At 47.5% G+C, this 26,479-nt stretch overlaps 1 protein-coding gene across 2 annotated transcripts in view; it reads right to left on the bottom strand.

The window, feature by feature from the left end:
* The window catches only part of LOC139262635 (G protein-coupled receptor kinase 6-like), a 188,113-nt gene that overhangs the window by 140,323 nt on the left and 21,311 nt on the right, over nucleotides 1-26,479 (bottom strand). The window contains exons 1-3 of one of the 2 annotated variants that reach the window (XM_070877798.1): nucleotides 23,305-23,357; nucleotides 21,169-21,245; nucleotides 15,757-15,852 (exon numbers count right to left, since the gene is read on the bottom strand). In XM_070877798.1, the coding sequence (XP_070733899.1) occupies nucleotides 15,757-15,852; nucleotides 21,169-21,199 (127 nt within the window). In that variant the 5' untranslated portion in view covers nucleotides 21,200-21,245; nucleotides 23,305-23,357. Of the gene's footprint in view, nucleotides 1-15,756; nucleotides 15,853-21,168; nucleotides 21,246-23,304; nucleotides 23,358-26,479 lie in introns of those variants that run through there. The other variant, XM_070877790.1, reaches the window with a different exon arrangement.

Here is a 26,479-nt window from a genome sequence, read left to right as displayed (position 1 = left end):
GTCCCTCTGGCGGAACAAGGTGTTGGTGATGACAAGGTCGTGTTCTAGGCATTTTGTCAGGAGCAGGGTACCGCTGGAGTTGGTTTTCCCTACCCCCTCTCTGCCGATCACACCTCCCCAGAGGGCTGTGCCCTTACCGACTCTGGCATTGAAGTCGCCAAGGAGGATCAGCTTGTCGTCCGTACGGACTCCGGACAGGGATTGTGTGAGGCTGGAGTAAAATCCTTCTTTGGCCTCATCTGTTGCGTCTAGTGTTGGGGTGTCCACTGGTTCCGGGATAGGGTGAGTCGGAGAGTCATGAGATGTTCGCTAATCCCACAGGGGGAGTCTGAGGCGGCCGACCAGCTCATTCTTAATGGCGAAGTCAACTCCATGGAGGTGCCGTTCTTCTTCTGGTTTGCCTTTCCAGAAGGTGTAACCACCATCTTCTTCTTCAAGCTGGCCTTCCCCTGCCCGGCGGGTCTCACTTAGGGCGGCGACATCAACATCGAAGCCTCAGGGCGCTGCTCAGTGCCGATAGGGCTCGCATCCCACTGTCGGCAACTAGGCCCGTACAGTAAAGCCTGGTCTCCAGGCGTCTTGGATCCCCTTGCCACTGGACCAAGACCTTGCTCTGATCATCATCATCATCATAGGCAGTCCCTCGAAACGAGGGAGGACTTGCTTCCACACCGCAAACGGATGAGTTCACAGGTGTTTCAATGATATTCCGAATCCCGAACTACATCCTGAAAAGGTGGAAGACCCCTGTGAATGGCTTTTTTTTTGTAAGTGTGGTGGCCATTGCACCCAAGCCACCACACGGGGCTTGACAGAGCTCGGTCTTGGTCCAGTGGCGAGGATTAACCTTAGCTCTGCTAAGTCCGTGTGGTAGCTGGTGTGCAATGGCCACCCCACGTTAAAAGAACTCACGCACGGGCATCTTCCACCCTTCAAAATTAAGTTCGGGACCTGGAACGTCAGGAACCTCATGGACAACCCCAACAGCGACAGACCGGAACGCCGCACCGCCATCGTTGCCCGGGAACCGCCACCGTGCTCCACGGCCAAGGACGAGACCGGTTTCAAGTCAGGTTTAGACTCGCGCTCCCCAAGATCGCTCCGCGACACTCTCATAGCGAAAGCAACAAAAATAAACAACCATGATGTAGTCAGCACAGGGACAGGAAGGAAGCAGGACTGGTTGCTGGGGACAGATAGAGCCAGATTAGGGATAGGGAACAGAAACAGGGCCTCCACCACTGGAGGAGGGGGGGAGGGGGGAGGGCATTTTAATACTGCACTGTAACAGAAACCTTCAGAAGCAAGACTCAACTCAACCTAAACCAACCATTCATATCCATTGCAAGCCTTATTCACATAGGATGTCGCCAGCCAATATTATTAATTAAACATCCTGATTATACAGCTTTGTTTACCGCGACTGGAATTTCTTACGTTGCCCTTCTGCACACTGACATTTACAAACACAATGAAGGTTCACCCGACTGGGATTGTCCCATGAGTAGACGAGGCCTATATTCTCTCAAATTTAGAAAAATGGGAAGTGATCTCATTGAAACACGCACAATTCTTACAGGGATTGACAGGGTAGATGCAGGGAGGATGTTTCCCCTGGCTGGGGAGTCGAGAACCAGGGGTCAGAGTTTCAGGGTCAAGGGGTCGGCCATTTAGGACTGAAATAAGGAGAAGGTTCTTCTCTCAGAGGGTAGTGAATCTTTGTAATTCTCTACTCCAGAGGGCAGTGGAGGCCCAGTCTTTAAGTATATTGAAAGTAGAGATCGATAGATTTTTGGGTATTAAGGGAGTCAGTAGATAGCGCGGGAAGGTGGAGTTGAGGTCAATGATCAGCCATGATCTTATTGAATGACGGAACAAGCTCGAGGGGCCGAATGGCCAACTCGTATTATATTCTTACTCAATATTGTGCAACTTGTACTGGAGAGTAATGCAAGCTATTTTCTTTTTCTAGCTAAACCACTGGACATTACAAGATGGTTACGGGGTACGTCACAAAGGTCCACGTGATCCCAAATTTGCTTAGGATCAGTACGCAAGCTCAGATGCAAGACCATGTACACTCGGTACTGCCACCGGGGGTGGGGAGGGAAGGGAGAGGGGGTGGGGAGGGAGAGGGGGTGGGGAGGGGGAGAGGGAGTGGGGAGGGCTTTCATATCATGCTTCTTGTGAGATAATTGTAATTCACCATCTCAGAATGCTCACATTACCTATGCAGAGAGGGGTAGACGAGAAGGATGAAAGAAAGACTGGCATTTATATAGCGCCTTTCATGATCACCGGACATCCCAAAGTGCTTCACAGCCAATGAAATATTTTTGAAGTGAAGTCACTGTTGTAGGGCAGGAAATCCAGCAGACAATTTGTGCACAGCAAGCTCCCACAAACAGCAATGTGATAATAACCAGATGATCTATTTTTGTGATGCATTGGCCAGGACACCAGGGAGAACTCCCCTGCACTTATGGAAAGATAGAAAATAGGTGCAGGAGTAGGCCATTCGGCCCTTCGAGCCTGCACCACCAATGAGTTCATGGCTGAACATGCAACTTCAGTACCCCATACCTCTCGATTCCCCTAGTAGTAAGGACTACATCCAACTCCTTTTTGAATATATTTAGTGAATTGGCCTCAACAACTTTCTGTGGTAGAGAATTCCACAGGTTCACCACTCTCTGGGTGAAGAAGTTTCTCCTCATCTCGGTCCTAAATGGCTTACCCCTTATCCTTAGACTGTGACCTCTGGTTCTGGACTTCCCCAACATTGGGAACATTCTTCCTGCATCCAACCTGTCTAAACCCATCAGAATTTTAAATGTTTATGAGATCCCCTCTCATTCTTCTGAACTCCAGTGAATACAAGCCCAGTTGATCCAATCTTTCTTGATAGGTCAGTCCCGCCATCCCGGGAATCAGTTTGATGAACCATCACTGCACTCCCTCAATAGCAAGAATGTTCTTCCTTGTTCAAAATAGTGCCATAGGATCTTTTACATTCACCTGAGAGAGCAGTTTAACATCTCATCCGAAAGGCAGCACCTCCGACAGTGCGGCACTGGAGTTTAGGCCTAGATTAGATTTTTGTGCTCAAGTCTCTGGAGTGGGACTTGAACCCACAACCTTCTGACTCAGAGGCGAGAGTGCTACTCACTGAGCCACGGCTGACACTTGCGGTGTCTATTGAGGGGGGGGGGGGGGGGGGGGGAAACGAGTGGGACTAATTGTATAGCTACTTCAAAAGAGCCAGCAATGGGCCGAATGGCCTCCTCCTGTGCTGTATTGTTTTAATGATTCTAACACCCGTGACAGACCAGTAAATGCCAGGTCATTACCCTCAAGTAATACAGCGCTGACCTTTCCAGGTACAGCCCAAGTTCGAAAGGACAGAAATCAGCAATTGTACTGCTGGCTGTTTCTCATTGTTCAAACTTCACACAGGCACCGGCACAATTCACTGAACGCAAGTTAGCTGCCATGTTTCTTGCATTACAACTGTGACTACACTTCAGAAAGACACGCACACAAAAGCAAAAATACTGCGGATGCTGGTATTCTGAAATAACACTCGGCCGGTCAGGCAGCAGCAAGAAACAGAGTTACCCTTTCAGGTCGGCGACCTTTCATCAGAGCAAACGGTCACCAACCTGAAACGTTAACTCAGTTTCGCTGACCTGTCAAGTGTTTCCAGCATTTTCTGTTTTTATTTCTGAAAAGTAATTCATTGACTGTAAAGCGCTTGGAGGGGAGGGGGGGGGGGGGGCGGAGGGAGGCATTCTGAGGTCGTGAAAGGCGCTATATAAATGCAGGTTCTTTCTTCCGTCTTTCAGATGAGATATTAAACAAGTTAAGGTAAAAGATCCCATGGCACTATTTCACAGAAGAGCAGTGTTAACCCCGGTGGTCCCAGCCAATATTTGTCCCTCAATCAACATAACCAAATTATCTGGTCATTATCACACTGGTGTTTGAGAGAGTTTGCTGTGTGCAAGTTGGCGGCCGCATTTCCGACATTATAACAGAGACTGCAGTCCAAAAATACTTCATTGGCTGTGAAGTGCTTTGAGATATCTGGTGGTCTTGAAAGGCGCTTTATAAATGCAAGTCTTTCTTTCATTCATTGATGTTTTCACAGTCTTTCAATTTGTTGCTATTTAACAGCTTGCCACGGTGGGGTTTTTTTTGTTAAAGTCACGAGGTACAGACTTTGCCTGCAAGATAGAATAGTACAGCACAGGAGGCCGCCTTCGGCCCATCAACTCTTTGAACGAGCTATCCAGTCAGTCCCGGGAACTGGAACGCGGTTTACTTCATCTTGACATTTTAAGCTGAGAGAGAGAGGGAGAGAGAGAGATATTTTCCCCTTCAAATAATTCTGCAACCAGTGGGTGTATAACTCGTGTTTTGATCTCTCTCGTTGCAAACAGCCATAAATTGTCAAGTGGCCCTTTCAGTGTCTGGCTGCTTGCCACCTACACTTACTGAAACCTTGATCTCACTCCCACCCCCACAAATAAAAAACACACACACACAATGCAACAGCTGATTGTTACAAAAGGTAGATCATTGCAGAAATTTCCTGTCAGCCAGGAAGCTGGTCACGGGCGGGCTTCTCGTGGCCGAGCTTGTGAACCGGCTCACTCGCTGTTGACAGAAAAGGCGTTTCTCTCAGTGGCAGGTTCTGAGGGGGCACCGCGCTCATCGTTACTTGATCAAAACACAGTGCACTACTGTGAAGTGAGGGGTGGGGGGGGGGGGAAGTAAAGGGTCTTTTGCTTTATAAAGTGGTTTAATTTCAAATACAAAATAGGGGGGGGGGGATCGTGAGAAATTGGAATCTGGTCAACGGCCATTTGAAGACGGGTGACACGTCCTGATGAAATCACAAACCACAGTAAATTTTGTTGCTGCACTCAAAACTGTACTTGCAGAATACAGGAAACGACAATAAAAGGTGCTTCTCAGCAAACAAATGGAAACCTTGCATTCATATAGTGCCTTCCCACAACCACCGGACATCACAAAGCGCTCTAATGTAGGAAACACGGTTTGTGCACAGCAAGCTCCCACAAAGAGCAATGAGATAATAAGAACATTGCTCTTTGTGGGAGCTTGCTGTGCACCTTTTATTGTCGTTTCCTGTATTCTGCAAGTACAGTTTTGAGTGTAGTAACAGAATTTGCTGTGGTTTGTGATTTCATCAGGACGTGTTACCAGTCTTCGAATGGCCATTGACCAGATCCCAATTTCTCACGTCCCTCCTATTTTGTATTTGAAATTAAACCACTTTATAAAGCAAAAGACCCTTTACTTTCCACCCCCCTCACTTCACAAGAAATATGAGCAGGAGGTCATTTGGCCCCTCGAGCCTGCTCCGCCATTCAATATCACGGCTGATCTGATTATGGACTCAGCTCCACTTCCCTGCCCGCTCCCCATAACCCTTTACTCCATTATCGCTCAAAAATCTGTCTATCTCCGCCTTAAATATATTCAAAGACCCAGCCTCCACAGCTCTCTGGGGCAGAGAATTCCATAGATTTACAACCCTCAGAAGAAATTCCTTCTCATCTCAGTTTTAAATGGGCAGCCCCTTATTCTGAGACTATGTCCCCTAGTTTTAGTTTCCCCTATGAGTGGAAATATCCTCCCTGCATATCCACCTTGTCGAGCCCCCTCATTATCTTATAAGTTTCAATATCACCTCTCATTCTTCTGAACGCCAATGAGTATAGGCCCAACATACTCAACCTATCCTCATAATTCAATCCCCTCATCTCCAGAATCAACCTAGTGAACCTTCTCTGAACAGCCTCCAATGCAAGTATATCCTTTCTTAAATACGGAGACTAAAACTGTACGCAGTACTCTAGGTGTGGCCTCACCAATACCCTGTACAGTTGTAGCAGGACTTCTCTGCTTTTATACTCTATCCCCCTTGCAATAAAGGCCAACATTCCATTTGCCTTCCTGATCACTTGCTGTACCTGCATACTAACTTTGTGTTTCATGCACAAGGACCCCCAGGTCCCTCTGTACTGCAGCACTTTACAATTTTTCTCCATTTAAAAAATAATTTGCTTTTCTATTCTTTGTGCCAAAATGGATAAGCTCACATTTTCCTACATCTGCCAACTTTTTGCCCACTCACTTAGCCTGTCTATATCCCTTTGCAGATTTGTTGTGTCCTCCTCACAATTTGCTTTCCCACCCATCTTTATCTTTGTACCATCAGCAAACTTTGCTACATTACACTCTGTCCCTTCATCCAAGTCATTAATATAGATTGTAAATAGTTGAGGAACCAGCAACGATCCCTGCGGAACCCCAGTAGTTGCTGTTTGCCAACTGGAAAATGAAAATTTATCTCTGCCAATATTTATCCGTCAATCAACAGAACAAAAACAGATTATCTGGTCGTTATCATATTGTTGTTCATGGGAGCTTGCTGCCTGCAAATTGGCTGTCTCATTTCCTACATTACAACAGTGACTATACTTCAAAAGTACTTAATTGGCTGTAAAACACTTCGAGACGTCCGTTGGTCATAAAAGGCGCTATAGAAATGCAAGTCTGTCTTTCTTTCTCTCTTTCCTTGGCTGTCTACACTACAGCTCGGTGTGGAATTAAGCTTCTTCTCAGAAACATAGAAAATAGGTGCAGGAGCAGGTCATGGCTGGTGATTGGTGAGTAGTTTTTCTTTTTCTTCTTATATTGGTCAGTAACTTTTAACATTGTTATTACCAGTTTAAGTGTATCTAAGGGTTAAGTCATGGCAGGAGAGCTCGGTCGGGTGTTATGCTCCTCCTGTACCATGTGGGAACTCAGGGACGCTTCCGGTGTCCCTGACGACTATGTGTGCGGGAAGTGTATCCGCCTCCAGCTCCTGACGGTCCGCGTTACGGAATTGGAGCTGAGGGTGGATTCACTCTGGAGCATCCACGATGCTGAGAATGACGTGAGTATCACGTGTAGTGAGTTGGTCTTACCGCAGGGAAAGGGTCCACAGCCAGATAGGGAATGGAAGACCAGCAGGAAGAGTAGAGCAAGGAAGGTAGTGCAGGGGTCCCCTGCGGTCATCCCCCTGCAAAACAGATACACCGCTTTGGGTACTGTTGAGGGGAATGACTCATCAGGGGAGGGCAGCAGCAGCCAAGTTCATGGCACCGTGGCTGGCTCTGCTGCACAGGAGGGCAAGAAAAAGAGTGGGAGAGCGATAGTGATAGGGGATTCAATTGTGAGGGGAATAGATAGGCGTTTCTGCGGCCGCAACCGAGACTCCAGGATGGTATGTTGCCTCCCTGGTGCAAGGGTCAAGGATGTCTCGGAGCGGGTGCAGGACATTCTGAAATGGGAGGGAGAACAGCCAGTTGTCGTGGTGCACATTGGTACCAACGACATAGGCAAAAAAAGGGATGAGGTCCTACGAAACGAATTTAAGGAGCTAGGAGCTAAATTAAAAAGTAGGACCTCAAAAGTAGTAATCTCGGGATTGCTACCAGTGCCACGTGATAGTCAGAGTAGGAATCGCAGGATAGCGCAGATGAATACGTGGCTTGAGCAGTGGTGCAGCAGGGAGGGATTCAAATTCCTGGGGCATTGGGACCGGTTCTGGGGGAGGTGGGACCAGTACAAACCGGACGGTCTGCACCTGGGCAGGACTGGAACCAATGTCCTCGGGGGAGTGTTTGCTAGTGCTGTTGGGGAGGATTTAAACTAATATGGCAGGGGGATGGGAACCAATGCAGGGAGACAGAGGGAAACAAAAAGGAGCCAAAAGCAAAAGACAGAAAGGAGATGAGGAAAAGTGTAGGGCAGAGAAACCCAAGGCAAAGAACAAAAAGGGCCACTGTACAGCAAAATTCTAAAAGGACAAAGGGTGTTAATAAAACAAGCCTGAAGGCTTTGTGTCTTAATGCAAGGAGTATCCGCAATAAGGTGGATGAATTAATTGTGCAAATAGATGTTAACAAATATGATGTGATTGGGATTACGGAGACGTGGCTCCAGGATGATCAGGGCTGGGAACTCAACATTCAGGGGTATTCAACATTCAGGAAGGATAGAATAAAAGGAAAAGGAGGTGGGGTAGCATTGCTGGTTAAAGAGGAGATTAATGCAATAGTTAGGAAAGACATTAGCTTGGATGATGTGGAATCTATATGGGTAGAGCTGCAGAACACCAAAGGGCAAAAAACGTTAGTAGGAGTTGTGTACAGACCTCCAAACAGTAATAGGGATGTTGGGGAGGGCATCAAACAGGAAATTAGGGGTGCATGCAATAAAGGTGTAGCAGTTATAATGGGTGACTTTAATATGCACATAGATTGGGCTAGCCAAACTGGAAGCAATACGGTGGAGGAGGATTTCCTGGAGTGCATAAGGGATGGTTTTCTAGACCAATATGTTGAGGAACCAACTAGGGGGGAGGCCATCTTAGACTGGGTGTTGTGTAATGAGAGAGGATTAATTAGCAATCTCATTGTGCGAGGCCCCTTGGGGAAGAGTGACCATAATATGGTGGAATTCTGCATTAGGATGGAGAATGAAACAGTAATTTCAGAGACCATGGTCCAGAACTTAAAGAAGGGTAACTTTGAAGGTATGAGGCGAGAATTGGCTAGGATAGATTGGCGAATGATACTTAGGGGGTTGACTGTGGATGGGCAATGGCAGACATTTAGAGACCGCATGGATGAAGTACAACAATTGTACATTCCTGTCTGGCGTAAAAATAAAAAGGGGAAGGTGGCTCAACCGTGGCTATCTAGGGAAATCAGGGATAGTATTAAAGCCAAGGAAGTGGCATACAAATTGGCCAGAAATAGCAGCGAACCTGGGGACTGGGAGAAATTTAGAACTCAGCAGAGGAGGACAAAGGGTTTGATTAGGACAGGGAAAATGGAGTACGAGAAGAAGCTTGCAGGGAACATTAAGGCGGATTGCAAAAGTTTCTATAGGTATGTAAAGAGAAAAAGGTTGGTGAAGACAAACGTAGGTCCCCTGCAGTCAGAATCAGGGGAAGTCATAACGGGGAACAAAGAAATGGCGGATCAATTGAACAAGTACTTTGGTTCGGTATTCACTAAGGAGGATACAAACAACCTTCCGGATATAAAAGGGGTCAGAGGGTCTAGTAAGGAAGAGGAACTGAGGGAAATCTTTATTAGTCGGGAAATTGTGTTGGGGAAATTGATGGGATTGAAGGCAGATAAATCCCCAGGGCCTGATGGCCTGCATCCTAGAGTACTTAAGGAGGTGGCCTTGGAAATAGCGGATGCATTGACAGTCATTTTCCAACATTCCATTGACTCTGGATCAGTTCCTATGGAGTGGAGGGTAGCCAATGTAACCCCACTTTTTAAAAAAGGAGGGAGAGAGAAAACAGGGAATTATAGACCGGTCAGCCTGACCTCAGTAGTGGGTAAAATGATGGAATCAATTATTAAGGATGTCATAGCAGTGCATCTGGAAAATGGTGACATGATAGGTCCAAGTCAGCATGGATTTGTGAAAGGGAAATCATGCTTGACAAATCTTCTGGAATTTTTTGAGGATGTTTCCAGTAAAGTGGACAAAGGAGAACCAGTTGATGTGGTATATTTGGACTTTCAGAAGGCTTTCGACAAGGTCCCACACAAGAGATTAATGTGCAAAGTTAAAGCACATGGGATTGGGGGTAGTGTGCTGACGTGGATTGAGAACTGGTTGTCAGACAGGAAGCAAAGAGTAGGAGTAAACGGGTACTTTTCAGAATGGCAGGCAGTGACTAGTGGAGTGCCGCAAGGTTCTGTGCTGGGGCCCCAGCTGTTTACATTGTACATTAATGATTTAGACGAGGGGATTAAATGCAGTATCTCCAAATTTGCGGATGATACTAAGTTGGGTGGCAGTGTGAGCTGCGAGGAGGATGCTATTAGGCTGCAGAGTGACTTGGATAGGTTAGGTGAGTGGGCAAATGCATGGCAGATGAAGTATAATGTGGATAAATGTGAGGTTATCCACTTTGGTGGTAAAAACAGAGAGACAGACTATTATCTGAATGGTGACAGATTAGGAAAAGGGAAGGTGCAACGAGACCTGGGTGTCATGGTACATCAGTCATTGAAGGTTGGCATGCAGGTACAGCAGGCGGTTAAGAAAGCAAATGGCATGTTGGCCTTCATAGCGAGGGGATTTGAATACAGGGGCAGGGAGGTGTTGCTACAGTTGTACAGGGCCTTGGTGAGGCCACACCTGGAGTATTGTGTACAGTTTTGGTCTCCTAACTTGAGGAAGGACATTCTTGCTATTGAGGGAGTGCAGCGAAGGTTCACCAGACTGATTCCCGGGATGGCGGGACTGACCTATCAAGAAAGATTGGATCAATTGGGCTTGTATTCACTGGAGTTCAGAAGAATGAGAGGGGACCTCATAGAAACGTTTAAAATTCTGACGGGTTTAGACAGGTTAGATGCAGAAAGAATGTTCCCAATGTTGGGGAAGTCCAGAACCAGGGGTCACAGTCTGAGGATAAGGGGTAAGCCATTTAGGACCGAGATGAGGAGAAACTTCTTCACCCAGAGAGTGGTGAACCTGTGGAATTCTCTACCACAGAAAGTAGTTGAGGCCAATTCACTAAATATATTCAAAAGGGAGTTAGATGAAGTCCTTACTACTCGGGGGATCAAGGGTTATGGCGAGAAAGCAGGAAGGGGGTACTGAAGTTTCATGTTCAGCCATGAACTCATTGAATGGCGGTGCAGGCTAGAAGGGCTGAATGGCCTGCTCCTGCACCTATTTTCTATGTTTCTATGTTTCTATGCGGCCCTTAAAGCCTGCGCCACCATTCAATATGATCATGGCTGATCATTCACCTCAGTACCCCATTCCTGCTTTCTCTCCATACCCCTTGATCCCTTTAGCTGCAAGGGCCATATCTAACTCCCTCTTGAATATATCCAATGAACTGGCCTCAACAACCCTCTGTGGTAGGGAATTCCACAGGTTAACAACTCTGAGTGAAGAAGTTTCTCCTCATTTCAGTTCTAAATGGCCTACCCCTTATCCTAAGACTGTGTCCCCTGGTTCTGGATTTCCCCATCATCGGGAACATTCTTCCTGCATCTAACCTGTCCAGTCTTGTCAAAATCTCATACATTTCTATGATATCCCCTCTCATCCTTCTAAACTCCAGTGTATAAAGGCCCAGTTGACCCAGTCTCTCCTCATATGTCAGTCCCACCATCCCAGGAATCAGTCTGGTGAACCTTCGCTGCACCCTCTCAATAGCAAGAACATCCTTCCTCAGATTAGACGACCAAAACTGAACACGATATTCCAGGTGAGGACTCACCAAGGCCCTGTACAACTGCAGTAAGACCTCCCTGCTCCTATACTCAAATCCCCTAGCTATGAAGGCCAACATACCATTTGCCTTCTTCACCGCCTGCTGTACCTGCATGCCAACTTTCAATGACTGATGAACCATGACACCCAGGTCTCGTTGCACCTCCCCTTTTCTAATCTGCCACCATTCAGATAATATTCTGCCGTCGTGTTTAGGCCCCCCCAAAGTGGTAACCTCACATTTATCCACATTATACTGCATCTGCCATGCATTTGCCCACTCACCTAACCTGTCCAAGTCACCCTGCAGCCTTTTAGCATCCGCCTCACAGTTCACACCGCCACCCAGCTTAGTGTCATCTGCAAACTTGGAGATATTATACTCAATTCCTTCATCCAAATCATTAATGTATATTGTAAAGAGCTGTGGTCCCAGCACTGAGCCCTGCGGCACTCCACTAGTCACTGCCTGCCATTCTGAAAAGGACCCGTTTATCCCGACTCTTTGGGCCCAAGTTTCCACATGATTTGCGGCTGATTTTTTACGAGCAACTGGTGGAGAACGGACTATCTTAGAAATCACAATTCTCCACATTTTTTTTTCTGCAGTTCCAGTCAGGTAGAACAGTTCCACTTTGGAACAGAATTTTTTCTTCAAAAAGGGGGCGTGTCCGGCCACTGACGCCTGATTTCAAAGTTTCCACAGTGAAAACGTACTCCAAACTAATTTAGAATGGAGCAAGTGAAGATTTTTGTAGAACTGAAAAAACTTGTTCTACACATTAAAAAATCAGGCGCAGGTTACAAATTAGGCGTCCAGAACGAGGTGGGGGGGGGGGGGGGGGAAGGGAAGTCATTAAATTCTACAATAAACCCTTAGTTATACTTATACAAATAAATCCAACCTGAATAAACATTTATAAGCAAAGAAAAGATTAAATAAACCATCTTCCTACCTGTGTGAAAGTGCTTCAGTCACAGAGAATGCTTCAGCAAGCCTCACAAAACGAGGCAGCCGTTCCCGAACGCGGGGGGGGGGGGGGGGGGGGTGGGGGAGGAAGCCGTTCAGACGGTGGGAGGGAGGGAGGGAACCGACCGCCGACCGAACGCGGGGGGGGGGGGGGGGGGAGGAAGCCGTTCCAGACGGCGGGAGGGATGGAGGGAAGGAAGGAGACAGAAGGCTGCAGAAAGCCTCAGAAATTGAGGAGCCATTTCCCGACGGCAAAAGGGGGGGGGGGGGGGGGGGGGGGGGGGAGGTTGTCGGGAAATTGAGGCTTCCTGCAGCCTTCTCAGTGCTGATGTGCTGATGGCAATGTGCTTTTATTAAAAAATGTTCAAAAACTAAACAGCTACAAAGGACGACAAAAATGGCCGAGTGCCCATGTTTTTTTCACACTGCGCGTGCGCGAACGCTCCAACGCGCAGCGTTGCCGGCAGGAAAAAAACTAATTTAAATAGTACCCGCCCCCTCCCACTTACAAAATCGGCGCGAGTGTAGGCTCCGCCCCCCCCTGGGCGCCGCGCCAAACAGACAAGGAGCTGCAGAACGCTCCAGAATTGCGAGGTTTTTTTCCCGCTCGGAGGGGCGCCCGTTTTTTATCGTGTGGAAACTTGGGCCCTCTGCTTCCTGTCTGCCAACCAGTTCTCTATCCACGTCAGTACATTACCCCCAATACCATGTGCTTTGATTTTGCACACCAATCTCTTATGTGGGACCTTGTCAAAAGCCTTTTGAAAGTCCAAATACACCACATCCACCGGTTCTCCCTTGTCCACTCTAATAGTTACATCCTCAAAAAATTCCAGAAGATTTGTCAAACATGAATTCCCCTTCATAAATCCATGCTGACTTGGACCGATCCTGTCACTGCTTTCCAAATGCGCTGCTATTTCATCTTTAATAATTGATTCCAACATTTTCCCTACTACTGATGTCAGGCTAACCGGTCTATAATTACCTGTTTTCTCTCTCCCTCCTTTTTATTTTTAAAAACAGTGGTGTTACATTAGCTACCGTCCAGTCCATTGGAATTGATCCAGTCGACAGACTGTTGGAAAATGATCACCAATGCATCCACTATTTCTACGGCCACTTCCTTAAGTACTCTGGGATGCAGACTATCAGGATTTATCGGCCTTCAATCCCATCAATTTCCCTAACACAATTTCCTGCTTTGTAAGCATATCCTTCAGTTACTCCTTCTCACTAGACCCTCAGTTCCCTAGTATTTCCGGAAGGTTATTTGTGTCTTCCTTCATGAAAACAGAACCAAAGTATTTGTTTAACTGGTCCGCCATTTCTTTGTTCCCCATTATAAATTCACCTGAATCTCACTGCAAGGGACCCACGTTTGTTTTCACTAATCTTTTTCTCTTCACATATCTATAGAAGCTTTTGCAGTCAGTTTTTATATTTCCAGCAAGCTTCCACTCATACTCTATTTTCCCCCTCTAAACTCTTTGTCCTCCTCTGCTGTATTACTAGTCCTCAGGTTTGCTGCTTTTTCTGGACAATTTATGTGCCTCTTCCTTGGATTTAACACTATCCTTAATTTCCCTTGTTAGCCACAGTTGAGCCACCTTCCCCGTTTTATTTTTATTCCAGACAGACAGGGATGTACAATTGTTGAAGTTCATTCATGTAATCTTTAAATGTTTGTCACTGCCTAACCACCGTCAACCCTTTAAGTATCACTCGCCAGTTTATTCTAGCCAAGTCACGTCTCATATCATCAAAGTTACCTTTCCCCAAGTTCAGGACCCTAGTCTCTGAATTAACTGTGTCACTCTCCATCTTGATAAAGAATTCTACCATATTATGTTCACTCTTCCCCAAGAGGCCTCGCACAACAAGATTGCTAATTAGTCCCTTCTCCTCCTCTCCACAAGTAACATGCATCAGCCTGAGCCTCAGCACAGGTCTCTTGTCTCTCGCCCTCTCTCGCCCTCTCTCGCTCTTCAGGGAAGGCAATGAACACAGAACAAGTGGCCAATTCACCGTTGTCAGTTTCTGTTAGTTAACTGTTGACAAGCACGGATAAATTTATATTAAAAATATAATTCCAGTGAGCCTCGTACATTGCCAATTGGTCAGTGCAGTCGGAGCAACGTTCCCCATGAGCTGCATTTTGTCCTGCGTGCCCTGTTCCTTGTACCGCACAGTCCCTTTAAATTTCTGCGCAGGTGCGATACTTACAATGGAAAAGCCGGTGAGCAGCCAGAGCGGGGCGGTTCCCATTACTGTGTGGCCGCCAACGTTCCAGCTACGTAGCACTGCTGCACGCAGGACCGGCTTTCCCCAATGTAAAATTTTGCACATGCGCGAAACTTTGAAAGGGCCCGTTAAAGGGACCGCGCACCCACATTTAAAATTGGGGCAAAAACATTGGTGGCCACACAGCTTAGAGGGAGCACCGGTCAGAAGGCTAGCATTGATTGGTTTGGTACTGTGGACCAATCAGCTTCCAATTTGGGTCCTTGCAAACCATCTGGCACAAGAACCAATCAGATTGCACCGTTGGCTCCCGCTAACCAACAGGACACCTTCAACTTGCAGCGACAAACTCCCATGGTCTTGTTTTTTTACTGTAAATCTGTACAAAACAAAGGGATAATAAAACTGCTACTGAGATCCGAGCCAACTGAAGGGTCACTGGACACAGTTAATGTATATAAACAGAAAACAATAGCAGTCCCAATTGATGAACCTTCGCCAACATATTGGCTCAGTTTTCTTCACTGCGAACACACCCACCATCGGGATCAACAACTTGCATCAATGTCCCAAGGCGCTTCACAGCAGCGTAAAACAAAATTTGACATCACGCCACTTAAGGAAATAGGGCAGGTGTTTGGTCCAAGAGGTTGTAAGGTGTGTCTTAAAAGAGGAAAGAGGGGTAGAGGGGTTTAGGCAGGGAGCTCCAGAGCTTAGGCCCAGGCAACAGAAGGCATAGCCACCAATGGGTGCAGCTATGAAAATCGGGGATGCTCAAGTGAGCAGAATTGGAGGAACGCAGAGATCTCGGAGGGTTGTAGGACTGCAGGTTAGAGATGGAAGGGGGGGGGGGGGGGTGCGGGGCTGTGAAGGGATTTGAAAACATCGCTGAGAATTTTGAAATCTTGGCGTTGCCGTAATGGGAGGTTGGCCAGGACAGGGGGAGACGGGTGAGCGGGACTCGGTGCGAATTAGGACACGGGCAGCCGAGGTTTGGTTGAGCTGAAGTTTATGGGGGGGGGGGGGGGGGGGGGAAAGAGGGGAAGAGCGCGCGAGGTGGGAAGCTGGCCGAGAGCCATCACAAGGCCTGTCTCGTGCGTATCGAACGCATACACAACAGAAGCCTTGCGTCGCCGGTCTTGCAAGACGGAAGGGGGTGGTTGGTCGGGATTTACACGTTCGAGTCGACTGGTGCTTACCGATGGTCTCTCGCAGCTCCTCGCACTGACTGACGTGGGGTAATCGCAGCATCTCCTTCCATTTCTTACTGCGGCCTTTCCTCTTCCCTCCACCACCTGGACCAAACGTACATCATTAACAGAAGCCGGCTAAGGCCACGGGTTCCAATCAGTTGGTAAATAAAAGCAACAAAATAATTGCAATTTTTTTTCCCAAAAAAATTTTCTAATTATTGCTCTACACTTTGGGAATTATCCGATCCCCAGGGATGCACTGTGCGGAGCAGCGAAAAATAATTAAAATAAAACTAACTTTTTTGACGTTGCTCAAACTTTATTTAAAATGGCATTTCTGCTCACTATTCAACGGCATGGGGACTCACAACAAGCCAAGCTCAGCCCAGCCATCCCTGTATCTCAGCACGTAGCAGCTCCCCTTGCACCCCTGCTCCAAAATATTAGATGGAGCGACATTATTTAGCCTTGTATTTGAAACATTTCAAAACTACTAATGCTATTATTGTCTTTATTGAAATCAAGCCCAGCATTAAAACAGGTGAATTTCTGTTTTCACGGAATAAGAGTGACCTTACCGATCAACACAAGACAAAAAGTGTTGTACTTTCCACTGAAACTTCATAGAAGATCCCAAGGCACTATTTTGAAGAAGAGCAGGGGAGTTCTCCCCAGTGCACCTACCATTCCAGCACCCCGATCCCCAAATCACCACAAACGGCAACGTGACAACGACCAGATTATCTGTTTTTACGGTGATGTTGATTGAGGGATAAATATTGGCCAGGACACCGGGGATAACTGGCCTGCTCTTCTTCAAAATAGTGCCGCGGGAATTTTACATCCATCTGAGTGGAGAGCCGACGGGGCCTCGGTTTAACATCTCCTCCGAAAGACGGCACCCCCGACCGTGCAGCGCTCCCTCAGCACTGCACTGGGAGTGTCAACCTCGATTATTGTAGCCAAGTCCCTGGAGTGGGACTCGAACCCACAACTTTCGGACTCAGGAGGAGAGAGTGCTGCCCGCTGACACAAAGATGTCGAAAAGGGATAACTCAACACAGCAGACTTCTACTCACATGACACAAAGCAACTCCTACAGCAGGCAATGATCGAGACAGCACTCGCAAGAAAGATAACTTCTGCGAGTAGCTATCTTGAACGTACCAGTATAGCAATATGAACTATGTACAGCAGGCACCTCAAAAGCACTGGAGAAGTACCACCAACCCTGCCTCCACAAGATCCGGCAAAACGTCAGTGTTCTTGCTCAGGCCAACATCCCCCAAAATTGAAGCAGTGACCTCACGCTCGACCATCCGTTGGGCGGGCCACTTTGTCCGCATGCCCGACACGAGACTCCCAAAACAAGCACTCCACTCGGAACACCTGCACGGCAAGCGAGCCCCAGGTGGGCAGAGGAAATGCTCCAACGACAACCCTCAAAGCCTCCCTGATAAAGTGCAATATCCCCACCGGCACCTGGGAGTCCCTGATTCAAGGCCAATCAAAGTGGAGGAGAAGCACCTGGGAAGGGGCCGAACACAGAGTCTCTTTGCCGGGAGCACGCAGAAGCCGAGCGCAAACAGGAGCGTACGACAAGCTAAGCACCCACCCACCCACCCGTCCCTCCCTCCCTCCCTCCCTCCAACCACCGTCTGCCCACCTGCGACAGAGAATGTCGGTCCCGCATCAGACTCAAGTCACCCGAGAACTCATTTCTAGTGTGGAAGCAAGTCATCCTAGACTCCCCGAGGGACTGCCCGAGTGAGAGATAGCATTGGATATATACTTAAATAGGAAAAAAATGTGGAGGGTTCTGGGGAAAGAGGAGAGTGGGACAAATTGGAGAGCTCTTTCAAAAGGGGCACAATGGGTGGAATATCCTCATTTCATGCTACGATTCTACGGACACTTCCTACCCACACCTATCAGCCACCCACAACCTTTCCACAGCCATGTAATCGCCTCGGGAGGTGTGAAAGAATAGGAAAATAAACACTATTCATCCATCAAGGCTCAGTCGTTGAGCATATTAAAGACAGAGATCGATAGATTTTGGGATATTAAGGGAATCAAGGGAATATAGGGATAGTGTGGGAAAGTGGAGTTAAGGTCGATCAGCCATGATCTTATTGAATGTTGGTGTTGACCTTCCCTAAAAAAATATCAATCCCAAGTTTTGACATTTCCCATTAAACCCACCCCAGCCTCAATAGTTTTTTGGGGGCGGGGGGGGGGGGTCTCCCAGATTTTCACTATACATTTATTTTGAATTACGCGAGGGAAACTCGGCATAAGAAAGACTTGCAGCTGATTGGTGGAAGAGTGTCATGTAACGGTTGGGGCCTAGTCGAACACAGCACGACCTCAGACGAGCGAGGAGTTCAGCCGAGCGAGGAGTCTGCCACACTGGAAGTGTGTTGTGGTTTGTGTTACATCACTCATCAATGTGGAAGTCTGTTTTTAGATGATACAAGCACGTTCTTTGTTTAAAAAGGCCATCATCACTTTCCCCGTGAACTGCGACCACCTCAATCTGCTCCAATGCTTACAAAGCAAGTTCAGTCCCGCAGTGACACTGTACCTGCTTTATAAAGTATTCTGCGGGAGATCAAAGGCGGTACAATTGGATCTCGAGATAGGGAGGGAGGAGGTGGGACATCACCGAATCTTACAGCACAGGAGGCCACTCAGCCCATTTTGCCTGTGTCAGCTCTTTTGAAGGAGCAATCCAGTTATAGAAACATAGAAAATAGGTGCAGGAGCAGGCCATTCAGCCCTTCTAGCCTGCACCGCCATTCAATGAGTTCATGGCTGAACATTCAACTTCAGTACCCCCTTCCTGCTTTCTCGCCATACCCCTTAATCCCCCTAGTAGTAAGGACTTCATCTAACTCCCTTTTGAATATATTTAGTGAATTGGCCTCAACTACTTTCTGTGGTAGAGAATTCCACAGGTTCACCACTCTCTGGGTGAAGAAGTTTCTCCTCATCTCGGTCCTAAATGGCTTACCCCTTATCCTTAGACTGTGACCCCTGGTTCTGGACTTCCCCAACATTGGGAACATTCTTCCTCCATCTAACCTGTCTAAACCCGTCAGAATTTTAAACGTTTCTATGAGGTCCCCTCTCATTCTTCTGAACTCCAGTGAATACAAGCCCAGTTGATCCAGTCTTTCTTGATAGGTCAGTCCCACCACCCCGGGAATAAGTCTGGTGAACCTTCGCTGCACTCCCTCAATAGCAAGAATGTCCTTCCTCAAGTTAGGAGACCAAAACTGTAGACAATACTCCAGGTGTGGCCTCACCAAGGCCCTGTACAACTGTAGCAACACCTCCCTGCCCCTGTACTCAAATCCCCTCGCTATGAAGGCCAACATGCCACCCCTCACACTTTCCCCGTAGTCCAGCCGATTTTTGCTTTTCAAGTATTTATCCAATTCCCGGTTAAAAGTTACTATTGAATCCTGCTCCCACCGCCCTGTCAGGCAGCGCGTTCCAGATCATACCTCGCTGCCTTTAAAAAAAACAAAACCTCTTCTCCTCTCTGGTTCTTTTGTCAATCATCTTAAGTCTGTGTCCTCCAGTTACCGACCCCCTGCCTGTGGAAACAGCTCCTGTTGGGAGACGGCCAGCGCCCCCGCTGGAAGGTGCCCGCATGCGATGACGTAAACGTGCCCGGCTGTGGAAACTCCACGATCCAACAGGCTGGCAACACTCACAGTCAGGGTTGGCACGTGAAGAATGGCCGCTGGGAGCAAGTGCCAGAGGGAGGGGGGCACCGAGAGCGGACCGAATCCCAGCAAGTTGGCAAAGCCGTGGGAACAGGAGATGCACACTGCTCTGGTCAGGACACATCTCGAGTGCCGAGGTTCATCACCAAAGTACAAGGGACGAAGGGACAAGGGGTTGATTTATGAGGAAAGGTTGAGCCTATACGCACTGGAGTTTAGAAGAATGAGATTGAAACATAAGATTCTGAGGGGGCTCAACAAGGTGGATGATTCCCCTCGTGGGGGAATCTAGAACTAGGGGACATAGTTTCAGAATAAGAGGTCGTCCATTTAAGACGGAGATGAAGAGGAATTTCTTCTGAGTGTCGGCAATCTATGGAATTCTCTACCCCAGAGAGCTGTGGGGGCTGGGTCATTGAATATAAAAAGGTGGAGACAGACAGATTCTTGAACTATAGGGGGAGTCAAGGGTTATGGGGAACAGGCAGGAAAGTGGAGTTAAGGTCAAGACCTGATCAGCCATGATCTTATTGAATGGCAGAGCAGGCTCGAGGGGCCGAATGGCCGACTCCTGCTCCCATTTCTTATGTTATGTAAGGGACACATCCAAAGCATGGAAGTGATGCAGAGCAGGACCATGACACTGATCTCTAGCATCGGAGAAGTGCGCTACTTAGAGAAAGTTGGGTTCTTTAGCCTTGATGCCAACAAATGGAGTGGCTTTAAGGATGTACAAGTGGGAACGTAGTAACAGGAATATGCCATTCAGCCCCTCAAACCTGCTCCCGCCACCACTGAATGAGATCAGGGCTGATCTGCGACCTAACTCCATACCCGCCTTTGGCCCACATCCCTTAATACCTTTGGTTAACAAAAAGTATCAATCTCAGATTTAAAATTAATTGATTTAGCAACAAATGCCATTTGCAGGAGACAGCTCCAAACTTCTACCATCCTTTGGGTGTAGAAGTGTTTCCTAATTTCACTACTGAAAGGTCTGGCTCTAATTTGTAGGCTATGCCCACTAGTCCTAGAATCCCAAATTAGTGGAGATAGGGTAGAGAGAGAGAAACTATCTGTTCCGCTTATTATCTTGAAAACTTCGATTAAGCGCATCACAGCCGTCATTGCAGCAGTAATCATACTGCACGATAATTTATTGCGTAAAGCACTTTGCAATGTTTCTGCAGGATACAATAAGGCAGTATTAAATGTAATTTCTTCCTGTCTCACGCAGGATGCCGAGAAGGTGCTACAATGGCCTCAACACCTCTGGATATATCACATGGAAGCCTCCTCCCAGACACTCTCCTTCCTCCCCCTTCCCTCTCCTCCCTCCCTCCCAACCCTCATTTCAAACAGAAGGCCCAAGTCCTGCGCCCTCCATTCCCTGTACATGTGTGTACGCTCCAATGCTTGACGTGGTCAATGGCTCCCTTTCCTCAGCACCTGTTCTCTCGGTCCTAGACTCCTCAACCAATGCAAACACCTTCTCTCTATCTACCTCTATATAAATGGGATTTACAGATTTTTAAAAAACAATTCAGAGTATTAAAATTGACAGAGAAAAAAAAAAGAGAGGGAAAAAGGAACCTCATTAACACAACAAAGGCTGAATAATGGAAGTTTGAAAATAGAATAAAGGGAAAACTAAGTCTTTTTGGAGTCCAAGATGACACACCTGGTGACGGGTATGGAATGTAGCTTCCCATCGGTGGCAGTCTGGATAATCCGAGACCGTAGCCAGTCCACAGTATTCTAGAGTTGGTTCATTAAATAAAAGGAGAAACGGTTTCCAGTGGCAGGAGGGTCAGTAGCCAGAGATCGCAGATAAGAACATAATAGGAGCAGTCGGCAACCATTCGGCCCCTTGAGCCTGATCCACCATTCAATGAGATCATGGCTGATCTTCTACCTCAACTCCACTTTCCTGCACTGTCCCTATATCCCTCGATTCCCTTAATATCCAATGATTCACTTAATATCCCGACGCAAGATAATTGACAAAAGAACCAGAGGGACAGTGAGGAGATCTTCCTTTTACGCAGCCAGTTGTTGTGACCTGGAATGCACTGCCCGAAAGGGCGGTGAAAGCAGATTCAATCGTAACTTTCGAAAGGGAACTGAATAAATAAATTTGCAGAGCTTCGGGGAAAGGGCGGGGGGAGTGGGACTAACTGGATGGCATTTTCAAAGAGCTGGCACAGACACTTTGGGCTGAATAGCCTCCTTCTGTGTTATATGATTGTATGATTAACTTGGCCTGGAAAGGTAGACCGGTTACTGCAGACTAATTCCTACCACTCCAGGAATCCCCCAACATTGATGATGGTCTGTGCTGGGCCATCACATCGGGAGCCTCTCCGTGCTGCCAAATTGTGCAGACTTGAGCTTCTGTACTGTCCAAGCACACACTTGGGGAGGGGGGGGGGGGTCCCTACACGAGGGCTCTTACCCAATCGGCACGCAGGTTCACTCAAACAGACATGGTCGCTCCATCCTCGCTGAGGCAACGTCATGGAATTCCTACCCATCATTCATAGGCAGTCCCTCGAAATCGAGGAAGACTTGCTTCCACTCAAAGCGAATTCTCAGGTGACTGAACAGTCCAATACGGGAATCACAGTCCCTGTCACAGGTGGGACAGACAGTGGCTGGAGGAAAGGGTGGGTGGGGGGGGAACCTGGTTTACCGCACGCTCCTTCCGCTGCCCGCGCTGGTTTTCTGCATGCTCTCGGCAACGAGACTCGAGGTGCTCAGCGCCCTCCCGGATGCTCTTCCTCCACTTAGGGCGGTCTTTGGCCAGGGATTCCCAGGTGCCGGTGGGGATGTTGCATTTTATCAAAGAGGCTTTGAGGGTGTCCTTGAAATGTTTCCCCTGCCCACCTGGGGCTCACTTGCCGAGAAGGAGTCTTGTACTGGGCATACAAACGATGTGGCCCGCCCAACGGAGCTGGTCGAATGTGGTTAGTGCTTCGATGCTGGGGATGTCGGCCTGATCGAGGACACTGATGTTGGAGCGTCTGCCCTCCCAGGGGATTTGCAGGATCTTGCGGAGACATCGTTGGTGGTATTTCTCCAGTGACTTGAGGTGTCTACTATATATGGCCCATGTCTCTGAGCCATACAGGAGGCTCGCCCAACACTATTGTGGGAGCACCGTCACCATAAGGACTATGGCGGTTCAAGGAGAAGGCCCACCACCATCTTCTCAGGGCAATGAAGAATGGGTGATAGATGCTAACCTTGCCCACATCCCGAGAAGAAGAGACATAAGTGAGGGAACGTCTGAGCAGTCCACATTAAATAAACAAAATCTCGATCCATGTGGCTCACTCAGTCGCTTTGCTCAGAGACTTAAGCACTTAGGTTGTGTGGCAACGGTAGCATAGTGGTTATGATACTGGACCAGTAATCTAGAGGCCTGCACTAATGATCTAGGGACACGAGTTCAAATCCCACCACGGTAGCTGGGAGAATTTAAAATTCAGTTAATTAAATAAATGCATCTGGAATAAAAAGCTAGTATCAGTGAAGGTGACCAATTACTGGATTGTCATAAACATAGAAAATAGGTGCAGGAGTAGGCCATTCGGCCCTTCGAGCCTGCACCGCTGTTCAATGAGTTCATGGCTCAACATGCAACTTCAGTACCCCATTCCTGCTTTCTCGCCATACCCCTTGATTCCCCCGAGTGGCAAGGACTACATCTACCTCCTTTTTGAATATATTTAGTCAATTGGCCTCAACAACTCTGTGGTAAAAACCCATCTGGATCACCAATGTCCCTTTGGAGAAGGAAATCTGCCGTCCTTACCCGCTCTGGCCTATATGTGACTCCAGACCCACAGCAATGTGGTTGACTCTTAACTGCCCTCTGAAATGGCCCAGCGAGACACTCAGTAAAAGGCGGCTCACCACCACCTTCTCAAGGACAACTGGGGATGGGCAATAAATGCTGGCCTTGCCACAGACACCCATGTCCTACGAACGAATAAAAAAAGAAGACACACAGCTGTCGAAGACGGAGGAAGCCAATAGTTTTTCAGAAACCGCTCCCTGCTGAGTTGCAACATTACAACAGTGCCTACATTGCCCACCAATGTTCCTCTTCGAGTCTGTTTATAGCAAGTTACGCAGCACTTTCACACCCCCAGCGTTAACTTGGTACTTCCCCCCTCCCCAACCGAGAAGAACTAAACAGCACAAAGTTTGCAGCATTTTTTTTTTTTTTTTTTAAAGAGTTTATATACCATCGAGAACAGTACTTTAAATCTTCAATTTACCTGAAATTGGTAATTAGATTAATAAGGCTGGTAAAAAGGCCTCCCCACTCCCGAGAGAAATAGAATTTTAAAAGTTCTGTTAAACTTGAGCGCCTCAGTTTAGACCGCACGGAGCACTGTGCAGAATTCTGCTCGCCATATTACATGAAAGGATGTAGAGACACTGGAGGTGGTGCTAAGCAGATTCACACGGGTGATTCCAGAATGTAGGTTATTATTTTCAGAATAACTCCACAAGACTGTATACTGTAAGCTCAAACTGTTGTGACCTTGGTCTCTAATGTAACTCGAGTGAGGAGCAGCATGGCAGACTGCCTTTTATACCTGCTTGCTCAGGGTGTGCAGGTGACCCTTGGGTCTCCCACAGGTGCACCCCCTGGTGGCAAGTCTTACACACTAGTAAAGTTTACATACATAACAGTTATAACCATTGGGAAAAACTGAACAGGTTTGGAGCATTTTTTCTCTAGAAAAGAGATGGCCAACAGGGGTGACCTGATAAAGGTCTTTAAAATTATGAAGGGGTTCAATAGGGTGGATGTAGAGAAAATGTTTCCACTTGTGGGAGAGTCCAAAACCACAGGCCATAAACACAAGAGCATAAGAAACAGGAGCAGGAGTGGACCATTCTGCCCCTTGAGCCTGCTCCGCCATTCAATAAGATCATGGCTGATCTGATCTTGGCCTCAACTCCACTTCCCCGCCCGCTCACCATAACCCTTGACCCCACCCCCCTTAGATACAGGATAACCGGTAATAAACCAAAAAGAATTCAGGAAAAACTTCTTTACTCAAAGAGTGGGAAGGATGTGGAACTTGCTACCACAGGGAGTGGTTGAGTCAAACAGCACAGATGTATTTAAAGAGAAGCTAGATAAACACATCGGGGAGAAGGGGATAGAAGGATATGCTGATTCAGGTGAGATGAAGTAGGGTGGGAGGAGATTTGTGTGGAGCATAAACACCGGCATGGAGCAGTTGGGGCGAATGGCCGGTTTCTGTGCTGTAATTGATGTGCGATTCTATTAAATTTGCAGATAATCACACTGGGGGTTACTACACGTTGCAGGGGAGCTGGCAGAGTTGTTTAGTCCAAATAAGTGTAGATCTACTAGTAATTTATCAACACCAACTGGTCCGGTGACACTTCCCCTCCGAGCACCAGTCTGGGAAATGACTGTAAATCACCCAACTGTAACAGGCAGGCACCACCAGTCAAAGCAGTCACGTCCGGCCAGCCCCGATCACATTGATAATGCAGAGACTTGCTCTGTACATTACGTACATGAGCAGCACGTATTTCAGCAATCTTCAAAACGAGCTGCACTCACGGGCGGGCGGGGTGGGGGTGAGAATGTGCGTGTTAGTGAGGGGTACAAACGTCACACTTCAACTCCAGCAACCGGATTGGAAAAGCTCCAGCAAACAACTTGAAAAGGTGGAAGTCGTACAATGGCATCCAGCCACATCAGGGACTGGCTGTGGCAAGCCTGACATCAGGGAATAGAGAAAGACTTGCATTTTATACAGCGTCTTTTACAATCTCAGGACGTCCCACAGCACTTTGCTGCCAATGAAGTACTTTCGGCGCGTGCAGTCGCTGTTGTAATGTGGGAAACGCGGCAGCCAATTTGTGCACAGCAAGCTCCCACAAATAGCAATGTGAAAATGACCAGATCATCTGTTTTAGTGAAGTTGGTTGAGGGATAAACATTGGTCAAGACACTGGGGAGAAATCCCTGCTCGTCTTTGAAATAGTGCCATGGGATCTTTTATATCCACCTGAGAGCAGACAGGACCTTGGGCGAATGCACACATCTGCCTCGCGCACTGCAATTCTCTACCCCAGAAGGCTGTGGAGGCCAAGTCACTGAATATATTTAAGAGTGAGATAGATAGATTTCTAGAATCAAGACATCAAGGGGTATGGGGAAAAAGTGGGAATATGGTGTTGAGAGGATCAGTCATGATCATATTGAATGGTGGTGCAGACTCGAAGGGCCGAATGGTCTACTACTGCTCCTATTTTTCTATTGGAGCCAATTATAAAAGCACTTGGGATCCTGGGTTTTATAAGGAACAGAGTAAACTACAAAAGGAAGTTATGCTAGAACATAATAGGAGCACGAGTAGGCCATTTGGCCCCTTGAGCCTGCTCCTATTCAATAAGATCATGGCTGATCTGATCATGGACTCAGCTCCACTTCCCTGTCCGCTCCCCACAACCCCTTATCGCTCAAAAATCTGTCTATCTCCACCATAAAGGCTAAAACACCGCTTAGGCCTCAGCTGCAGCAGCACTCTGTCCAATTCTGGGTACTGCACTTTAGGAAGGATGGCAAGGCCCTGGAGAGGATCCAACAGACATTTCCCAGAACGGTACCAGGGATGTGGGACTTCAGTTATGTGGAAAGACTGGAGAAGCTGGGATTGTTCTCCTTGGAGCAGAGAAGGTCAAGAAATGTGATAGAGGTGTTCAAAATGGTCTTGCTAGACTAAATAGGGAGAATCGGTTTCCAGTGGCAGGATGGTCAGTAACCAGAGGACACAGATTTAAGGTGACTGGCAAAAGAACCAGAGGAGAGAGAGAAGGATAAATTCTCTTGCATGGCGAGTGGTTGTGATCTGGAACACGCTGCTTCAAAAGGAAGCAGATCCTATAATAACTTGCGAAAGGGAACGAGATAAATACTTGAAAAGGAAAAA

The sequence above is a fragment of the Pristiophorus japonicus genome, chromosome 1 (genome assembly GCF_044704955.1).
Source record: "Pristiophorus japonicus isolate sPriJap1 chromosome 1, sPriJap1.hap1, whole genome shotgun sequence".
In the NCBI taxonomy this organism is placed as follows: domain Eukaryota; kingdom Metazoa; phylum Chordata; class Chondrichthyes; family Pristiophoridae; genus Pristiophorus; species Pristiophorus japonicus.
Note: the sequence above shows the minus strand (reverse complement) of the source record. Positions and strands in the feature narration are given on the sequence as shown.